Raw genomic sequence first — 22,803 nt, forward strand, 5'->3', positions numbered from 1 at the left:
GAGGGAGAGAGGCAAACCATGAGAGACTCTTGAATGCTGAGAACAAACTAAGGACTGATGGATGTGCGGGGGGAGGGGGGAGATGGGCATGGAGGGGGCCACTTGTGGGGATGAGCACTGAGTGTTATATGGAAACCAACCTGACAATAAACTGTTTGTTAAAAAAAAAAAAAAAAACACAAAACAAAAAAAACAAAACAAAATACTATATTTGATTGGCTTCAACAACAGAAATCTATGTTCTCACAGTTCAAGAAGGTGAGAGCCTAGAATCAAGATGCCCTATTAACCTGGTTTTTCAAGTTTTGTTGTACTTTCCATATTATTTCTTTCCCAAATAGATCATTAGGTCACACCTATCCTTTTGATAGTGTAGATATCTTTGAAGCATCAAGTCATGACATCTATTCTACATCCTAAATATTTCTCAAATTCAACTATTTCTACCCATGTCAGCGTCAGTGCCCTACTCTACACCACTACCATCTTCTCCTCAGGTTTACTGCAACATCACCTCAACGGACCTACAAGACTCTAGTCTTACTCAACTCTAATCCATCTTCTACTTTTCAGCCAGGATAAAAGAGAATAAAAGAGAAACGCAGAGGAAAAAGAAATAGAAGAAGAGGAGGAAAAGAGGAAGGGAAAGTGGGAAGAAAGGAAGAGAAATTTTGTTTAATGAGTTTACAGATGAAATCCAGTTAGACTGAACATCAAGTCTCCACTGTTCTTGACAGAATTAAGTCAATTATAAAAAAAAACAACAGGAAATAAAAGTTGATATTAATCTCAGCCAACTTACTTTTTCTAAAACCTACTCCGATCTCCCATCTTCACTATTATTGTTCCCTATTTGGAGTTAACAAAAGAGCCTCGTTGGGACTAATTCAAAAGATTTATGTCCAAGGGGTCAATGTGCACATGTGTGTGAATGTGTGTTTTTCCTAGCAAGGCAAAGAACAGTGAATTATTTGGGAAGGTAGAAGAGGGGAAACTGATAATGAGGGAGAAAGGCAGGAACTTTCAAGTATTTTGCCCTGATAAAATTTATCTAAAAAGGCATAAAAAGATGAGATCCAAGGACACAGAGAAAAGCCCAACTCAGAGCTATTTTTACCAGTCTTCAGGTTCATAACTAATACAGGATAAAGAGGAACAGGGTGAGATGGAAAGGAGAAGTCAAACAGCTAACTAGAACCTACAAGTTCACATTTCTGTAAGATTTTTTTTAATTTAATGGGTTGTTATTTCCCCTTATTTCAAGTACATCCAAATATGGTCAATTTATATTTATTGTCAAAATATAATCAATTTCGGGGCACCTGGGTGGCTTAGTCGGTTGGGCGGCCGACTTTCGCTTAGGTCATGATCTCACGGTTCGTGGGTTCGAGCCCCGCGTCGGGCTCTGTGCTGACTGCCAGCTCAGAGCCTGGAGCCTGTTTCAGTCTGTGACTCCCTCTCTCTCTGACCCTCCCCTGCTCACGCTGTCTCTCTCTCTCTCCTAGAAATAAATAAAACATTAAAAAAATTTAAAAAAAAAAAAAAAAAAGAAAAAAAAATATAATCAATTTCATAAATTGACCTGGTTAACATGAGCAAAGTTTCATCCTATAAGTTAACATCTAAAATACTACTACTAACTGTGAAATTAGTCTGGTATCTCAATTTTAAATTTTTCTGAAGCAAATTGGGCCCTCTGATAAACACTCCAATAGAGGAAACATGATTTTCTAAATAAATCAGAATCAAACTGGTGAAGACTGTGTAAGAAAGCCAATTACTAATGCTTCCAAGAGATGCACTTCAGTGTTGTTTTGAACAGAAGTTCTCCCAAAAAAAGAAAATAAACAGAAGTTCTCTTATTTGACTACCTTTAGGGCAAAAAACATCAGTACATCAGAACCTACCAAATGAAAATCAATTAGTAGTAAGTTCTGTACTATGATAGAGTTAAAAAGATTTTTTCAGAAGTTCAGCAAAAGTAATTATATGTAACATCTTGAAACAATAGGAATGTAAATTTCCAGAGATACTCATTAGTTCATCCTTTACAAAGTTTGTCATAAATAGGGAATACCCTAAACACTCTTGTTGATAACAGTTTGACAATATGTATCAAAATGAAAAATAAGCATGCCTTAGTACTCCCAAACCTAGGAACTAAGAAAATCACACGTGTGCACATAATCTCTGTACACATAAGTTTGTGCACGTTAAGCTTTACACATAATTTTTAAATTTATGATTGTTTTTTTAAAAAGGCAGTAAACCAAAATATCTATCAGTAGGCATTCAGATGTATGGAATTTGGTACCTACAATAGCTTGTAGCCATAAAAATCATGTGAATCGGTTTATTTGTATTTACCATGGAAACAGACCCACAGAGTAAAAATAAAATAAAAATTAGGCTAAAATACAGCAATTATATGAAACAACTGTTTCTGGACAACGGTGTGCTTATGCCTAAGAGGAGGGGAAGAGGGAGAACATGTAGGTGTGCATGTGAGCAGGTACAGAAAAGGATGTAAACACACTCCCTAAAATGTTAAGAGACTGTTATCTCTGGATGGTGAGGAAAGTGGAGACATTTTTGCTTCCTTCTTTGTACTTCTCTATAATATCTGAATTTTTTCCCCTAAGTATATACAATTTTTACAAAAAGTTGTAAAGAAGTTTAAGATTATTCATCATAAAGCCACTTACACAGCTCCCTTTGCTCAGCGTATCATCTTCATGAATGGCATGATGTTACACAAGAATCCACATAAAATATGCAATATTTGAATTGAGACCAATAGAATCAATGTATATAAAAAAGCAAAACCTGTGTATGGTAAATAGAAGACATTTTCAAACAAAAACAGATGAATTGCTCCTCTTCCACTTGAAAGTTATTTATATGTCAAAGTCCCCCAAACACAGTAATTATTAATGATCACAGAGGCATTATTACCTAGCTCATTCTCAATATTACCCTCATTTATGTGTCAATTAACTCAAGAAAGCTAAAAATAATAATAATAATCATCTCCCTTGAAAAGAGAAAAATATCCTTTCACATCAAGTAATAAGCAGTCCAGGAGAATGACACCATCACAGTATTCCAGAGAGTCAGGAATTACTATATAGCTCTGTTTTCTATATCTATGCCAGCTTCTATCCATACATATATAATACTAAAACCTATTTGCCACATTATATAGTAAGAAATTTACTTAGAGGAGCTTTCTCTAACCAAGAATTCTGTCATATTCAATCACAAGATTCAACATGTTATTTCTCCATAATGACACTTTTTGTCATGAAACCATACCAAAAATAGTTTAAGAAAATGCACAAAGCATTACATTTTAGTACTAACATCAGGCCAAATATTCCTAATCACCAGATACTCACTAATCGAGGTTCACTCATTCAATTATTTCAACAGCTAATATGTGGAAGATACTGTGTTAGGCAATGTGCTAGGCACTGTGGAGAAGAAAATTATACAAAACACAGGCACTGTGGTCTAGAAGCTCACAGACTGGCATTTCACAGGTATAGAATGTATCCTGAGCCTAACTCCATAATCCCAGGAGTTCAGAATATCCACATATCAAGAAATATTAAGTATCTACACTGTGCCTTTAGAATAAGTTATACATACTTTAATTAGAGCAATGTAAGTGCTAGGGGAAAGTGAACAAATGCTTAATGCTGACTAATTAGGTGAGAAGACTATATGCTTGAAATGAATCCTAAAAGACAAGTTTGCAGAGTCAAGACACAGAAGAGGGCACAGCAATCAAAGCAATGTTCAAAGACAGTGTTCAAAGGTAGAGGCAGAAAGCATGGTACTCAATGGTTCACTAGGTCTACAGCAATAAGAGAAATCAATTGGTACACCTTGGGTACCTTCCTGAATGATCTGGATTTTATTCTAATGACAAAAAACTGATGACAAAGATAAGAAACAAGATGAAATAATCAGTCAGGTAGTGGTTTGAAAGTTAAGACCAGTAGCAGAAAACCAGATAATATTACCCTCCAACAGTAAGAATCCAGATAAGAAATGAAGGTAGACCCAAACTGTAACTCAGTAATGTTAAAAGTGAAGACCATTTCAGGGGAACCTGGATTGGTAGTAAGTCAGTTGCGTGTCTGACTTCTGATTTTGGCTCAGGTCATGATCTCACAGTTCATGGGATTGAGCCCTGCGTAGGGCTCCACACTGACAGTGCCTGCTTGGGATTCTCTCTCTCTCAAAATAAATAAACTTTAAAAAAAAAAAAAAAAGTGTCTAGGAGCGCCTGGGTGGCTCAGTCGGTTAAGCGTCTGACTTTGGCTCAGGTCATGACCTCATTGTTCGTGGGTTCAAGTCCCATGTCTGGCCTTGTGCTGCCAGCTCAGAGCCTGGAGCCTGTTTCGGATTCTGTGTCTCCCTCTCTCTCTGACCCTCCCCTGTTCACACTGTCTCTCTCAGAAATAAATAAAAACATTTTAAAAAATTTTAAAATAAATTTTAAAAAACGTGTCTAGACAATTCCAAAGTAGTCCAATCAACAGATCCTAGTGGCCGAATGATTTGACAGGTAAGGAAGATGGAAGCGGCCAGAAAAACTCACAAGTTAGACATGTGGGTGACATCAATAACCAAGACAGACAGCACAGAGCTGTGAATGAGTGTGTACAAATATGTGTGACTAAAAGAACAGGTTTAAAGGAAGAGATGTGATGTTCAGTTTAGACATAACTAGGACATAGTCTCATGCCATGTAGACGAAGATGTTCTGAAGAAGCTAGTATTTACAGTGAGTGTAGAGGACAGAGATGGTAAAAACAATATATACCTGGAAGTCAACTATGAGTAGGGAGTAGCTGAAGTCATGAAGATCTGTTGAGATCCCCAAGGGGCGCTATGTAGGGTAAATGAGAAGAAAGTCAAGGACAAGAGCTTAGGAGAGTTCCTGAAGAAAGGACCACAGACAAGAGGTCCTCAGAAGAGACTATTAAAGAACAGTCTAAGAGGGGCACCTGGGTGGCTTAGTCAGTTAAGCGTCCGACTTTCGCTTAGGTCATGATCTCGCGGTTTGTGGGTTTGAGCCCCGCGTCGGGCTCTGTGCTGACTGCCAGCTCGGAGCCTGGAGCCTGTTTCAGAGTCTGTGACTCCCTCTCTCTCTAACCCTCCCCTGCTCAAGCTGTCTCTCTCTCTCTCTCCTAGAAATAAATAAAAATATTAAAAAAAATAATAATAACAGTCTAAGAGCTAAGAGAACAAAAGTTTCAAAGAAAGAGGAATGGTCAACAATGTCAAATGCAGCAGGGAGACATCAAGCAAGAACTGATACTTTTGGTCACCTTATCAAAAAGAGTTCCAACAGAGTCATGACAGTGACAGCAGAACAGGGGGATTGAGGGATGAATTACCAGTTAAAAAAAAAAAAAAAAAAGTAGGAAGCATTTCTCAAATTGTATTGCAGTTTCTGAAACATATGGACCCTAGAACATTTCCTCATGTACCATTCCTTACTCCTGGGATCCCACAGTGAAAGAAACTTAAACATGGCATGTTCACAAACTATGAGGAAGAAATCACTGTTGAGGGAGAGACTGCCTATAACTGCAATGGTATAAAAGAATACATTGTTAGAGCGAATAAAGATAGGCTCTGAAGTATATATAATAAAAGAACACCTGTTTGTGTGAGACAGGAAGAAGAACAGAAAGAAAGGGTATGAGTGAAAATGCTGTACACAGGTCAAAAGCTGCCACATGAGACAATTCATTCTCCTGACCTTTTTTTCCCTCCTCTGAAGAACCCAAGTCACTTACTCAAAAGTAACAGAGAAGGGGTGAGCAGGTATGAGCAGTGTGTTAAGGGTTTGGAATAGCAGCTGTAAAGGAGAAAAGAGGCAGATCTGAGGCCAGAAAGCAGTATGTGCATACTAATGCCATTTTAGCTGCGCCACTGCTCTAGAACTCTTCAAAGTCTTGAGGAGCCCTGAGTAGAGAGAGGTTTAAGCTTCAACCTTATAAAACTCCAACCCATTCCACGTAAAGCCCGAACGATTCCATCTCCTAGGGCCTAAAGTCTGAAAATCACCTGAAATAACACTAAAACTCGGCAAGTAACTAAAGACTGAAGTATATCCAGTGAGTTTCCAAAGCCTCTCTGGGATCTTAAAAGCACCAGTATCAAGCAACTAGAATTCAGAGGAGAATTTGTGGGCCAAAAGATTTTAATGCAAGCATTCTTCTAATTAAATACTTTTTACAAAAAAACACCAATTAATCAGACCACAAGGGGGGGTAAATGCCATGAAAAGTGATGTTGACAAGTATGAATCTCGCTAATACACCCAACAGTCTAACCATTCTCATCCATTTATATCACTTTGGGGGTAAGGTAAAACAACAGTAACACTAATAATTTATGATCCATATCCCCACCATTTCCGAAGGTCGGAGACAAAATGAATATGATTTTATTTAACATGTATTTTTTTTTTTAATGTTTTATTTATTTCTAGGAGAGATAGAGAGAGAGCGTGAGAAGGGGAGGGTCAGAGAGAACGGGAGTCACAAACTTTGAAACAGGCTCCAGGCTCTGAGCTGGCAGTCAGCACAGAGCCTGACGTGGGGCTCAAACCCACGAACCGCGAGATCATGACCTAAGCGAAAGTCGGACGCTTAACCGACTAAGCCACCCAGGCGCCCCAACATGTCATTACTTTTAAGTAAATCTTAACCAGTAATACCTTGAGAAGTTTACAAAATTATGCGCTTCCCATTCTTTCATTCAAGTTGACACCCAATTCTTTTGTTTTAATGTTTGTTTATTTTTGAGTGAGAGATAGCACAAGTGAGGGAGGGGCAAAGACAGAGGGCGACAGAGTATCAGAAGCGGGCTCCATGCCTAGTAGGCCACGCTGACAGTAGCGAACCTCACGTGGTGTTCAAACTCATGAACCATGAGATCGTGACCGAAGTAGAAGTTGGACGCTCAACGGACTGAGCCACCCAGGCTTCCTGACACCTAATTCTTATGGGAAAGATGGGAACACACTGTTATCCCTTCCAAAAAAAGCATTTTTAAACTAATTTTTTAAAATATTCCAGAGAATGAGTTAAAATGTGAGCTTCTAAAAGAAAATTAATTAATGTCCCTGTCTCATTCTTGTTTGCTCGCTCTCTCTCTCTATATATATATACATATCATGATGTCACACGCATCTGAATATAACTGACAGCACCCTAAATAAATAAGAACAAAGATGAAGTTTACAAGTGAAATTGGTGAAATGGGAATTTATTTAATATCTACCATTGGCTTGGAAATTTGAATCCTCATAATTCTGTAAGGCAGGTGACAAAATATCTCAATCCTAAACAATAGTATTTGAACTATATAATCACAGAACAAATAAGTTTTGAAATTCACATATAGATTTTTCAGACAGAGAACTGGGTAATCATCCTAGGCAAAGACTAAGAAAAGATCAAAAAGAATTCACACCTAGGTTAAAATAATGTATTGCTGATGTGGGGTCTCAGGTAACCTTCCATCCACCATCTGCTTGATATCTAGACTAAGATCGGGAGAAAAAAAAAACAAAACGGAGAAGCCCTGGGACTAAACAACAGTGTAAGACTACTGCCAGGCTCAGAAGATTGAAAAATAGCAAAAATACTTGGACAATGTTAAACTCTGGAGTTTTAAAAAACTAGAAGATCCTCTAACATTTCAAAAGAAATCACTATCCTATGTTTTAATCAGTTCTATGATAACAAAACTAAGGAATAGTAACAACAGTGGCTATATATCCCAGAAAACCTATGATCAAACTTTTTAAATAATAAAAATATTAGAATAAATTACCATAAATTGCATATATTGCTTAGTAAAAGGAAATTAAACAGTAACCATTTAGAGACAAAATACATTAATCGTACAAAAATATTAGTAAATACATGCTCAGACTCAAATACTTACAGTACAGGGAGAAAAGGTAGACAGAAAAAACTTAATATAAAACTTAATACATGGGGGCGCCTGGGTGGCTCAGTCAGTTAAGCATCTGAACTCGGCTCAGGTCATAGTCTCGCAGTTCGTGGGTTCGAGCCCCATATCAGGCTCTGTGCTGACAGCTAGCTCAGAGCCTGGACCCTAACTTCGGATTCTGTATCTCTCTCTCTTTCTCCCTCTTTCTCTCTCTCTCTGTGACCCTCCCATGCTCACGCGCTCTCTCTGACTCTCAAAAAAAAAAAAAAAACTTAATATATATAAACCTAATAAAAAACAGAATGAGGTAACTCTTAAACAGCACCAAGTATTACAAAAACCGTTTAAAAAAAAAAAAGCTATTTTTAAGGTGTTTTAGCAAGTATTCACAGAAAAGGTAGTATTTCAGTTAACTCTTAAAGAAAAAAGGAGGAAAGTTTCATTTTTCAGGTTCAGTTAAAACAGCACAGAATACAAAGATACAGAGAAGTGACAATATATTTCATGTTAAATAAGGTATGAAAGATTCAAAATGATTAGAATTTAGTATGTGCAAATGGCTAAAAAGAGATACTCCTAGATAAGCAAAACAGATCTTGAAGGGATTTGACAAAAATTATTTAGAAAATACACTTAGGGTTTATATAAACTATGTCAGTAGTGTTAAAAAAAAAAAAAGCAAAGAAGAGGAAGATATTGCAAAATTTTAAAGAACAGAGATCAGAGGCAGACAACATAGTAGAAAAATCTCAGATTTACAATGAAAATGACCTAGGCTAGAATCCTAGCTCTATCACTTATTAATAACAAGACTTTGGGGGGCACCTGACTGGCTCAGTTGGTGTAGTGTGTGACTCTTGATCTCAGGGTTGTAAGTTCGAGCCTCATGTTGGGTGTAGAGATTATATAAAAAAATAAAACCTTATGGAATAGGAGAATATATTTGCAAACAAGATAACAGATAAAGGGTTAGTATTCAAAATCTATAAAGAACTTATTAAACTCAACACCCAAAAAACAAATAATCCAGTAAAGAAATGGGCAAAAGACATGAATAGACACTTCTCCAAAGAAGACATCCAGATGGCCAACAGACACATGAAAAAATGCTCAACATCACTCATCATCAGGGAAATACAAATCAAAACCACCTCACACCTGTCGAAATGGCTAACAGTAACAACGCAGGCAACAACAGATTTGGCGATGATGCCGAGAAAAAGGATCTCTTTTGCACTGCTGTGGGAATGTAAACTGGTGCAGCCACTCTAGAAAATAGTATGGAGGTTCCTCAAAAAGTTAAAAAGAGAACTACCCTACAACCCAGCAATTGCACTACTAGGTATTTATCCAAGGGATACATGTATGCTGTTTCGAAGGGGTACATGCACCCCAATGTTTACAGCAGCACTATCAACAATAGCCAGAATTTGGAAAGAGCCCAAATGTCCATCGATGAATGAATGGATAAAGAAGATGTGGTATACAATACACTGGAGTATTACTCGGCAGTCAAAAGGAATGAAATCTTGCCATCTGCGAGCACGTGGATGGAACTAGAGGGTATTATGCTAAGTGAAATTAGTCAGGGAAAGACAAATATCATATGACTTCACTCCCATGAGGACTTTAAGATACAAAACAGGTGAACACAAGGGAAGGGGAGCAAAAATAACATGAAAACAGGGAGTGGGGACAAAACGTAAGAGATTCTTAAAATATAGAGAACAAACACAGGCTTGCTGGAGGGGTTGTGAGAGGACAGATGGGCTAAATGGATAAGGGACATTAAGGAATCTACTCCTGAAATCCTGTTGCACTATATGCTACCCTGGATGTAAATTAAAAAAAAAAAAAAAAAAACTTTAAAAAAAAAAGTAAGGTTTTTTGATGTTTATTTATTTTTTAGAGAGAGAGAGACAGAAAGATAGAGTGTGAGTAGGGAAGGGTCACAGAGAGAGGGAGACACAGAGTCCAAAGCAGGCTCCAGGCTCTGAGCTGTCAGCATAGAGCCGGACTCAGGGCTCAAACCCACAAACTGTGAGATCATGACCTGAGTTGAAGTTGGCCACTAACTGACTGAGCCACCCTGGTACCCCAAGTTTTTCTAAATTGCAACTTCCATTGTTTGTCAATTGAGGATAATATATCATTACTGTAGTACAGCCTTCATATGATGGCAAATGAATTGTTCAATGTATTATCTTTCAATTGATAGCCAAACTTCAGTAGTTTCCTTCTTATAATAAATGGCAGAATGTGAGAGATGACAGGGAAGAAGTCAATATATGTAGCTTCAGTGACTGGGAAGATGATGAAGTAATTTACTAAAGAACCACCACAAAAGAATCCATAGATTTGGAGAATAGAAAAATGCACTGAGTTTTGGACATGCCAAATTTGCAGTGATAGTGGGATACATACCTACATGCAAAGATATCAGCACAAAAAATCTGGGTCTTTGGGGAGCCTGGGTAGCTCAGTCAGTTAACCGTCCAACTTTGTCTCAGGTCATGATCTCACAGTTTGTGGGTTCAAGCCTGTGTCAGGCTCTGTGCTGACAGCTCTGAGCCTAGATGGAGCCTGCTTTGGATTCTATGTCTCCCTCTCTCTTTGTTCCTTCCCTGTTCTCACTCTGTCTCCCTCTTTCAAAAAAGTAAACATTAAAAAAAAAAAATCTAAAAAATCTGGGTCTTGAACTCGGAAGACAGTTCTATTAGAAATAAAATTCTAAGAATTTGAAGCATACAAGGGAAAGCAAAAAACAAGTGAGCCAAGAAAAGGAGCTCCCAAGGAGCCAGTGAAGAAACAAAGAGTCAAGACTGGAAAGGGGAAAGAGTTCCAAAAACAGAGAGGTGGCCAGCAGTACGAAGTGCTGGATAAAAGAGCTACACTAAGATCATCTTTGGCATTCTATAAGAGCAGTTTCAGTGAAATTTTTATAATGCCAAATTGCAGATACTGAAGTTATTACGTGGGTGGCCAAGACATCAGAGAAAAGAACAGAAACTACTCCAAAGGTCCTCAGGGCCTTCAAGTGGGAACTCCACATACATAGTGATGGAGATCTGATGGGCATTATCAGTATTTCAAAGAGCCATATGTAAAATAAATTTAGCCTCCACCAAGCTACCAAAAAAACTAAGAAAAATATTAAGTATATTTGATTCTCTAACAAGCATGTTTTATACTTAGGCATACTTTTTTTTTTTTGCATGTGTTTATTATAATGAAAGCATGAATCACACTACTTTACAAATGTCATGTGTTTGGAAACAGGCTCTCTCATATCATGAGACTCTTGGGGAAAAGAATTTTAAAAATTACTAAATACTAAAAGATGGGGGATCATGGCACTTGAAAGAAATCCAACACTTAAGACATTAAATGCAATTATGAATGATTCCGGTGGAAACCTTCAAACTTCAGAGAAAGTTTCTGTTGCTGTTTTTGGTTTAAGGTTTTTGTTGGTTATCTTTTGTTTTCAGAAACAGAAAAACGTCTAACGGTGTTAGGTTAAGACTAGAAATAGATGTAAAGAGATGTTTCCAGATCCAGAAAGAAAGGTAATTACATGTCGCTGAGAATCAAATGGAAATGTGAGGAGCACAAGTTACAGTCCACGTCTAGAAAGCTATGTATGCACTCTCATCCAAAATAAGTTCCTCCTTAGAAGTCCAGTTACCTAGCTGGATAAGTAAGTGAATCACAGCTCTAGTACATCAGAGGGTATATCACACAGAGGTGAAGAGAATTCAAAGTCTGACAGAACTTAAAATGCCCACTCCTCTACGGACTATTACTTAACCGTAATGTCACTTAGCTTCTCTGAAGAACTTTCTTCATTTGACAATAACATTTGTGTCATTACTATGAGGAAGACCAAAAGGGATGATCTATGTAAAGAGCTTACCACAGTGCCTGGCACAAGATAACCATTTAAGAAACACAGCTATAATTACTAAAATCAAATATAAATTAGTATTTCTCTGACCTTAAGTTTGAGAAGACCTAAGATGGAAAGGAAAGGAAACAAATGAGACAGGAAAGATTAATGTAACTGGCTACACAGTTTTTTGTGTAAAATTTTTTATGTGAACAAATATACAATGTTAAAAAGCATCATGCAAAACTAAAAAAAAGGTAAAGAATGGATTTACATGAATTAGTTTTCTTCACACAACAAGAAGATAAAAACCCCAATATGTGAGAGAGAGAGAGAGAGAGAGAGAGAGAGAGACTGACATACTCTTTGCTCTGCATAAACACCAACAGGTACCCAATGTAGGAATCCACAAATACAGTAATAGATACTAAATGGGTATTTTTCAATACTTCAACATGTCACTGATACTGCGAGGTGGTACTGCCCTTCCAATGTCAGACCAAGCTAATAAGGCATTCCTCACGTGCTTAAAGGAAAAGAACTATTTGAAGCATAATAAAATAATAGTGGTATCTGAAATATGAGATTCAGATAACATTGAAAGGTTTATCTATTATAACCTGTTTTAATCAAAAATAAAGCATAATTCTAGCGTACATTCTTATAGTAACCTAATGGTATTTCAAGCTGTGCTAAAAAGAGGCACCTCCAAACTGTCACTGGGCAAAGAGGGGCCGCTGCGGGGAGGCTGAGTTACCAGTGTGCTACCAGCATCCCGGTGTGTTACCACCATCACGCCCCACAGTCTGCAAGCCACTTGTCTCTGTTCTTGTACAGTTAAGGTACAATTTATTTTCAGACTTTCTTTTTAAAACTGAAAAATAATCCAACAATCAACATCAAATCTCTCTCCTACCAACCTCAAAGATAAAATTCAGTGAACTATACCACTATTCACAATTGACATATTCAAAAGTCTCCAATGAAACTATAAGTATATTATCATGTGGACCTCCTCCCTGCCCCACCAAGTTTTTCCTTACCTTTAGAAGATACTATGTAAATTTCCATTTGGGGCAAATGCTATGTTTTGCAGTATGTCTGGAGTAACTTCTTTATTTCTACGCCCAAGGCAATATAGATACTGCTATGGTATTAATACCGATCAGACCAAAATATTGTGGAATCCCTTCATAACACAAGGGTGGTGACAGAAATAAAACAAGTTGTTAACTTTGTTATATGTTTTCTGTGTGTGGTGTATGTATGTGGGATTGCAGACTTTCAGCAAGTTTGGGGAGAATGATATTCTACTTCCACCTAAACTGAAATTTTGACTAACAGATCTGTATTATACCATTACCAATATTATTAAAGGAGAATATAATTAATTATAATTCAAATTAAAATTGAATATAATTCAAACCTTTCCACAGGTACTGCAGAATCTTACTTAACAGCTAAGCTTTGTTATAAAATCCATTTTCATTATTCAACAATGATAAGGCAAAGACTAAAATGTACCTGCCACAACTTTATGACAACACAGTATTGAAGCTGGTTTTAGAACCAACACTTAACAAGTTTGTTTACATACAATTTTTATTTAGTAGTAAAACTGTACAAAAAGACAACATATGAAGCTTCCTGTTATTGAGACTGCAAATAAATGAGACTTCCTATAATAAATTTTAAAATGACTTTTGAATATAGTACCCCGAATAACTGTGTATTAAAAATAATTGAACTCATAACTATTAACAAAATCCAAAAGGGAAAAACTAAATCTCATAAAAGAATAGGGAAATTTACTATAATCAGAGAAAGCTCAAAGAGCCACCAAAGAAAATAATTGGTTAATGGGCCACTAATCTTACTTCGATTAAAAAAAAAAATCACCTAAGGATATCAACTAAGCCATCCAGTCTTACACCCACCACCCCACACAGACACAGAAAGCAGCCAAGATATTCACTTTCAAAAAATGTCTAATAAAATTATTTTTACCTGTAAATTGTTTTCTGTGACTCTGTTCCACCAAACCATATTGATGGGTACTCCTGATTTACACCTGTCAGCAAGGCAGCCAATAGGGTTCTTTGCTTTTCGTGCCTTTGATCCCATCGGAACTAGCCTCTCCTCCAGCATCCCCAGGCGGTACTTCCTTGGCTGGGAAAAAGAAGGAAAGACACCAGGCCACTCCTACCATCCCCCACACTAATCTAAACTAACACAACTAACACACAGAGGGTGTGAGGAATGGTGGAATGGGAAACAAGTAAAATTTCTAAGACACTCCCTCTAATGTCCTCATCACCACCCACCATTTCCCACCCCACCCCCACCCCCAATACACACCTCCGAAATAACCCACGGTCCTAACAGGCTGAACGACAATGTGATATAAAGCAACAAATGTGTTAAGAGATATACATTATAATCCCACCTTGTAAAACTTTAACATATAGAAATTACCAGCAAAGTTACATGCTCTGCAAAATTTTTTCCACTGGCACTTACCTATTCTCACTGCAATACGAAGAAATGCTTCAAGGGCACAAAATACAAGCAAAAATATTCTCCAAATTCTTTTTCTGCTCCCCATTTTGCTACCTTATTTCTAACTGAGGAACTACTCCCACTTAAAAGCAGCAGCTAATTCCTAAGAAATAGATTTGAGTTTTTTTTTAATTTTTAAAATTCTATGCACATTAAAGTACAAGTCGTTATGTCTGAAGTGGGCATTCAACTTAAGATACTCAATGAAGTAATCTCAAAAATTTTTTAAAAATACACACATTTCATGGGTCTTATAAATACCAGTAATGTGAACAGACTGATATTGAACAGCTTGTCCAATAAAAGCATAAATTCATTGGCAAACACTGTAATAAAGTTAGTAAACAATCTTAATAGTAATTGGCAGGGCTTTTTTTATACATGAAAGTTAATGATAGTTTTTACCATCTTACCACTCATATTTATAACAAATTTGCACTAAATTACTATATACTTTTTGTATATATAATTTTTCCCTTTAAGGAATGCTGGTACATTCTTGGGAAGGTAACTAACTTAAGACCTGAAAAAACAAAATCTAAGTTTACTCACTGTTCTGTCATAAGTCTGCTGAAGCAAATGGTTAAAATTAATTGTCTTCAGAAAAAGTGTCACAGCCAGATAAATACATAAAATATAAATGTGGCTAGCAGAGACAACCCATTTGAAGAAAACACTTGATTTCTAAATTTCAAAACAACCTTACAAATAATGCCTATGGAAATTATTCAATGCAAATTAGATTCTAACTACAGAAATGGGCCTTTGCTAATAGTCTTTGATTTAAGGGGAAAAAAATTAAACTTGCATAAGAAAGGCAACTAAACTACCCACCAAACCAATAATTAATAGCAGTGGATAAGTGCTTCATGAGGCTAAAATATTTCCACCTCTATGCAATCTCACGCCAATTCAATTACCCTCTATGTCTACATCATGAGCAACTTCTGTGGATGAGAATAATAATGTACTCATCAGAACAATATTATAAATGAAAGAATTTTAAAGGAAATTATTTCCAGTAACATCGCTCACAACTCTGATACACAGCAAAAATACTATCACCTTAATGAAGCTTTCACTAATTTTAAATTTGTATTTTAGAAAACATCTGGACTAAAGATTATCCTAATTATCAGAAAAGTTCAACACATCAAAGAATACTTACTTAAACAAAACACAACCTGCCAGATAGGATTTATACAAGGCAACTGAATTCCAGGTGCCTTGTATAATTTCAAATTCAGACTTGCTTTTGAGTTGGTTATTACAATCAGCAATTTATTTTCTTATACCAGTGCACTAAGCAACACAGAAAAAAAAGCATTTACATAAATCCAATGTAGCATTCTCCCTTCCCAACAGCTCTCATTTTGTTTCTTGTTTTTCCAAAGAGGAATTCACCACTTCTATCCCTACCCCAACCCTCAAAGACCTGTAATTAGCCTAACACCCCTACTCTTGAATAGACTCTTCCCCAAATGTGTGCCATTATAGATTTAAGTTTCCCCAATAAACAGCCAGAGATTAAAATCTAATTCAAAAGTAAAACCTTCTATGTGCTACTGAATGAAAAGACCTAAGGTATCAATACCATTTAAATGATCATTAGAAGCAACAGAAGACAAAATGACACCTGCAAAGGGATGGCAGCAACAGACACCACGAGGGTAGAAGTCTCAACTAATTTATAGGACATAAATTATAGTAAACTCTCATCTGTAAGCTAATTCCCAAATTATCTTGACTATTATTGATCCCTTGAAGAAAACATATTTTCAACTAAACATCTAAGAGATTTTTTTGTATCAGGAACTGTTCTAAATACTTGGAATACAATGATGAATAAAACACAAACCTTTCCCTCAAAGAGGATATAATGTAGTAGGTAACAAAGTCATGCAAACACAACATCCTCACTGTGATATAATAAATGCATATATAATTAAGGTACCAATAGGGCAGAGACAAAGGGTTCACAGAGAAGCCAAATGCCTAAGCAGTTCTGAAGGAGTTAAGTGTGCCTTGATGGAAACAGGGAGGGAGGGAGGGAGAGAGATGTACTGTAGGCTAGAAAAATGTGTATGCAGAAGCATATAAGCAGTGTGATATTAAAGGAAAACCACAAGTACTCAGTCCACCATTAGAGTAGAGGGCTAACCTTGAAGAGCAAACGATGAGGCTGCAGAGCAATAAAAAAAATTGTTCTATATCCCATGCCAAGGACTTTAGACTTCATTCCATGGACAAAGGGGTGAACTCTTGAAAGCTTCTGAATGAAAACTAAACTGGCAACAGACAGACGACCAGTGGACTCTGGCAGTAATCCAGGTTAGGGTTTCTCAGCCTCGGCATCACAGACATTGGGCAACTGTCTTGTTGTGGAGGCAGTCCTGGGCACTGAGTCATGTTCTGGCAGCATTCCTGGCCTCTGACCTCTGGAAGCCAGTAGCCCCACGGTCCCAGATGTGACACAACCAAAAAGATCTTCAATGCGCCCTGGGAGCAGGGAGACAAAACTGCCCCCATGTGAGAACCACTGGTCTAGATGAAGGATGTGAACTCAAGGGAACTGCAATGACTATGGAGCTAGGCCTGGCTGGGGAGAGACATGCTAGGTTAAAAACAACTATTGGTGACTCACTGAAAGTGGGGACTATGGAAACTGGAGAAGTCAAACAGAAGGAAATAAAGGGGGCAAACAAAATTTTATGGGAAATGTTTATTAATCCCTAAAGTTATTCCCCTAAAATTCTGAGTTCTGGAAGATCCAAGCCCCTCCCCTCCAGAGCAAGCAAAAGCCCTTTTCCCTTTCCTAGACCACTCTTGAGATTGTTGATAGTCAAAAACAGTTAAGTCCATTGCTAATCTTCCATTCTTGATAGCCTTGCCCCTCCAGGGAATTCTATTTATGGAATGGAAGTATTTTTTAAGTGTCCTGTCTTAATCAGTAAATAACCAGCTTTTCTGGCCTACCTCTGAGTTAAGTCCACATTGTACATCAAAATTCCCAATCTCTTTCTGTTCCTGTGGGAAAATATCCTGAAACTGTTCCTACCTGTCTCCCTCTCTCTAGAGTTATACAATTTTTACTTTAAATCTCAAGATTCACTACAAGAGTGAATGCTTTTTATCATTCCTCACAAAATCCAAACAAACAGTACAGTAAGAGTAGATGAAAATAGTTTTACCCATTTTATTAGGCATTTAAAAAAACACATTAGGCTTGAACAAAAGTATTCAAGGATCATTTTGTATTCAACCTGTAATGAACCTATGAATCTTCTGGAAGTGTTATTAAAATAAAAATTCTGCTTCAGTAGACCTAGAGTGAAGCCCAAGACTCTGCATTTTTTTTTTTTAATGTTTTATTTATTTCTAGGAGAGAGAGAGAGAGACAGCGTGAGCAGGGGAGGGTCAGAGAGAGAGGGAGTCACAGACTGAAACAGGCTCCAGGCTCTGAGCTGGCAGTCAGCACAGAGCCCGATGCAGGGCCCGAACCCACGAACCGCAAGATCATGACCTAAGCGAAAGTCGGACGCTTAACCGACTAAGCCACCCAGGCGCCCCAAGACTCTGCATTTCTAACGCTCCCACGACTACTAGTCTGCTGGTCTGGTGAGCACACTTTGAGTAGTAAAGTTCTAGAGAATATTACAGAAAAGACCTAGATAAAAAGACAACTAATGGTCCAGACAGAAATGGAGGCTACTCCTGGAAATACAGAGTTCAACAGAATTGGAACCTACACACTTTGGGCCTTCAAGACCATTATTCATATCTTCCACAGAATTTTTTAAATTACGGCTCTTCAAAATTTCATGACCTAGTCCATAAAAGCCCTTTCCAATGGTTTAAGACTAAAGGAAACCCTCCTTTGCTCCTTACAAACGAGCTAAGTCTCCACGTCAAAATAAAGAATAATAAAAGCTAATTTTTAGGACTCTTTGAGTTCAAAAGCCTAGACACACACACCGCTTTTATTCATTCATTCACTCAACATTTAAGCATAAGGCTCTTTGCTCTTCTTCCTAGAAATACAAAGCTAAGATCTATTCTCTTCCCCCTAAAAACGTTCACACTCTAGCCAAAGAAAAATCTATAAATACCACTGCATGTATAAAAAATGTAGTTAAAGCCACCAAGTAACAGACCAATTTTTCCATGCACAATTCTTCTGGTACAGCTGCAAAACAGCAATGCTTGAACAATGCCTCATATTACTAGCCATACATTGTTATGTATCATTAACTAATTAGTAATAAACTATAGAAATCATTACATTGATATCATAGTACAAAAAGTTTCCAATACCCTGGATTTTAAGAAACCCTTTCAAACATCAAAAACATTCACTATTTGTACTTTTAAAACAATGAATGAGGATTTAAAGTATTATGAACGACACTTTTAAATGATTTGCATTTTATTAGTCACAACATCTTCACATAACTTAGAAAATGGTAGTGTATAGGTAGGTATAGATATGAATTATCTCCATTCAGATAACGCTTAGTAAATGTATTAATTTATTACCTTTTACTATAATAACTTAGCAACCTCCCTCCTGCCACTCCTAAAGGTCTCAGGTCCACTAATAGAAATACTTGGTCCAGAAGTGACTACATATTTATTTGAAAATAAACATGCATTTCTTTTATAGCATCTTCTAGAGGCACCTGGCTGGCTCAGTCACAAGAACATGTGCCTCTTGATCTCAGGGCCGTGAGTTCGACCTCCACGTTAGGTGTAGAGATTACTTAAATAAATAAAAATAAAACTGTAAAAACAAAACCTCTTCAGGGTGCCTGGGAAGCTCAGTCGGTTAAGTGTCCGACTTCAGCTCAGGTCATGATCTCACAGTTCATGGGTTCAAGCCCCGCGTCAGGCTCTGTGCTGACACCTCAGGGCATAGAGTCTGATTTGAATTCTCTGTGTGTGTCTCTACCTGCCTCTCCCCCACTCACACTGTCTCTCTCAAAAATAAACATTAAAAAATATTTTTAAATAAAATAAAATAAAAACAAAACCTCTTCCAACTCACAGCAGTCTTCCCTAATGAAGTGTCCTAATATTTTAGCATATTTGTAATTATGAGAAGTAAATAGAGAAGATTATAATTTCATTCACGATTGGTGGTTAATCTAAACTCACTAGGAAAAAACAGACCCCAAACTGATTAAAACCATTTGAATTTTAAAATCAAATAAATTAAATAATGTCCATACAATCATCAAGACAAGGAACTACCTCGACCTAATTTACAATGTGGGTTTTAAAGTCTCCTACACCTAATTAGTTTAGAATAGTAAATCCAGACCTACAAATCACTGTAGCATGGGCTCCAATCATCTTCCCCATAGGTAAAAGACTTAAAAAATCAAAAACAGAGTAAGCCAGCTTCAAAGATTACGTTGTATTTTGTCCTGCAATTCATTATTATTAACTGTGGGCCATTCATGAAAACATACTAGGTTCCTTAACTTTTCATTGTTCAAATAAAAACAAGAGTAGGATGCAATGGGCAAGTGAGGCTACTAAAAACCAAACCCACTGTTAAAGATTCAGGGGCTAAGAAAACATCTATAAATGAAAAAGACCTTTGAATTTGTGGAATCAATGTACAGGATAATAGCATGAAAACAGAGGATGCTGCTAAGTAAAAACTGATCTAATTATATCCAATACAGTAAAACAGGATTTACATACACACACAAACATATTTTTAGGCTCCACTACCAGTCCCCCAATATTATATGCATACATTACAGGAAGCACTTATTACGTCTGTTCTTAAAACCTCCATATTATAATGAAGTTCTATGCCAACAAAAACAAGATCAGCTGAATACTTCTGCTAAGCAAGGTTACATTTAATTTCTAAAGAACTAGAACACCAACCTGCAGTTTCTTTTATTCTTCTGGTTTAGAATGGAATGGAATATAAAATGTAGAGAAATAAAATACCATGCCCAAGTTATTTTAAGTGAATCTGAGGAAAGTCATTTTTTTTCTAAGTCATGAATTTATTTCCACAAGAAACTATCTCCTGTAATAATCTTAAAACTTTTATAATGTGTTTCAGTACTTTATCAAAACTAACCATCATGCCAAATACCTAGTCCCTTTTTTTATGAATACGCATACCCTTGCTTCAATCTTGAAATGAAGCAGAAGATCTCGTAACTGCTCTTTACTAGTAAATTTAACCTAAACTAAGGCAGTGGTTACTCAAAAGTAACCTCACACACATTCAGAAACAGATGAGCACGTTTTAAAATTACAGAATCACAAACAACAGAAGACCTGGAACAACAACCAACCAGGTGATAAGCGCAAGGCACTCCGCCAAGCACTTTACACCCGCTAATGTATTTAACACTCACAACTCCGTGAGACCAGCACAGCCATAAAGCCAACTCCATCGATGAGAAAAGTGTAACCCCACAACTAACATAAGGGCAGACTCCAGAGTGTGCACTCTTAACTATGATATTCTGCCTCCAATTTGAAGAAATCTGTTCCATGTTCTATCATATTACTTAACATATTTCAATCTTAACATTATTCTAGCTCATCTTAAAACAGCCAAATACAAATTCCTAAATGGATCAATCTCTGAATCTACCTGGCATGGATGATCATTGAGAAACAAGAGCTAGCTACAGAGGCTCCATTCAAAGAAATAATAAAATTAAGCAGCTCTCTCTCACCACTTTCAAAATGCAGGGGAAAAAATCTTGAGAATTAAACACAGTTGGGCAGGGGCGCATGGGTGGCTCAGTTTCTGACTTCGGCTCAGGCATGACCTCATGGTTTGTGAGTTCAAGCCCCACGCTGGGCTTTGTGCTGACAGCTCAGAGCCTGGGTCCTGCTTCAGATCCTGTGTCTCCCTCTCTGTCTGCTCCTTCCACGCGTGGGAGCATTCTCTCTCTCTCTTTCTCTCTCTCTCTCAAAAATAAATAAACATTTTAAAAAAACAGAGTTGGGGAAATTGTACAATTTGGGTTCAATTTAGCTAAAACTTCAGCTAGCATGTTTGTGGATGAGAATTCTAAACTCACCTTCACTAATTCAGTACTGACCCCTAGATCACAGAAAAGAGATGAACCACCAGTAACGCCAAGCTGTTAAGATCAACTACTCCACTTTGTGAACACAATGGCCAGAATAGAGTAAAAAGAAGCCAACCACATAATCTCAGAATGAGCTACTAGTTCCTAAATCCAGACAGTCAAGAGCACCATGGTTTTACCAAACTATTATTATTAGGCAAGAACTAACTCAAAATGCTCAAAGCTAAAACAAGATAATGACTACAGCCAACAGTATTATACACTAAGGATAAAAGGCAGGCTGTTTCAGTTTCATGTTTAAATATGGTATAAAGTGTCAAACATCAAACCACCACACACCTCTTAAAAAAAAAAAAAAATTCCAAAACAAAAAAGTCTGCCATAAGATCATTTAACCAACTGGTAGAACAAAATTTCCTTGTGGTCATAAATTTGGAAGATTCTTCCCTGACTCAACAACAAAACCCAAGTGGTCCCTGCCCACAAAGTACCAATTAAACTAAAGTACAGAAAGTAGTACATGGCTGAACTCCTAATTTGTTACAACAAAAGTTAATCTGTTCTTTTGAAAGCATATCTTTATCTCCACACAATCCTGGAAGTCAACCTGGAGTACTCTTTATTTAGCAGGAAAGCAAAATTAACTCTTTCAAAACTGAGTCCTCTTCTATAAAACTATCATATTTCTAAACAAGTCTTAACCTAATGTTATTTGCACAGCATTTAGAAAAAATAATAATTAAGACTGGAGATAAAAACAATTTTAAAAATGTCACATTTAAATCTAACAATTAAAATACAGAGATTAAGAACATATCAATTTGCTAAGGGAACACTAATTACTACAGATCATTAGCACTAAAAATGACAATATGTTAAAATTACAAGAAAACATCGACAATCCCTTCAACTTAAAAAATCACTGACTCGACATATAGGGAGTTACCATGTTATTTTAACAAAAATGAGCTTATTTTGTTCTTTTTAAATGTACTTAATCAGAGTATGCGTGACATTGCAAAAGTGATAGCATAAATTACTCGTGAATTCAAGACCAAAAACAAAATGGCAGAGACTGAAACATCCAATAGAAGAGGCTTAAATCTCTAACGTTCATTAGCTTACAATGAATTTAAGAAGAATAGCCTAACAGAAAAAATAAGCAAAGGACATTAAAGAAACACCAATGACCAATTAACATAAATGAGAAGTTCAACAGCACCAGTAATCAAATTTAAACAATGAAGGGGGGTTTTGCCTTATACTAGAACAAATAAAATAAATATTTTTTTTTAC

The 22,803-nt window shown here is 36.8% G+C and overlaps 1 protein-coding gene across 5 annotated transcripts in view; it reads right to left on the reverse strand.

Moving 5' to 3' along the window:
• The window catches only part of PAN3 (poly(A) specific ribonuclease subunit PAN3), a 134,510-nt gene that overhangs the window by 81,712 nt on the left and 29,995 nt on the right, over positions 1–22,803 (reverse strand). For 3 of the 5 annotated variants that reach the window (XM_039255706.1, XM_039255699.1, XM_039255695.1), the window contains exon 5: positions 13,880–14,041. The exons of the other annotated variants lie outside the window; for them this stretch is intronic. In XM_039255706.1, the coding sequence (XP_039111637.1) occupies positions 13,880–14,041 (162 nt within the window). The remainder of the gene's footprint in view (positions 1–13,879; positions 14,042–22,803) is intronic. 5 annotated transcript variants of the gene reach the window in all.

The sequence above is a fragment of the Hyaena hyaena genome, unplaced genomic scaffold, assembly GCF_003009895.1.
Source record: "Hyaena hyaena isolate Hyena2069 unplaced genomic scaffold, ASM300989v1 scaffold_11, whole genome shotgun sequence".
Classification (NCBI taxonomy): domain Eukaryota; kingdom Metazoa; phylum Chordata; class Mammalia; order Carnivora; family Hyaenidae; genus Hyaena; species Hyaena hyaena.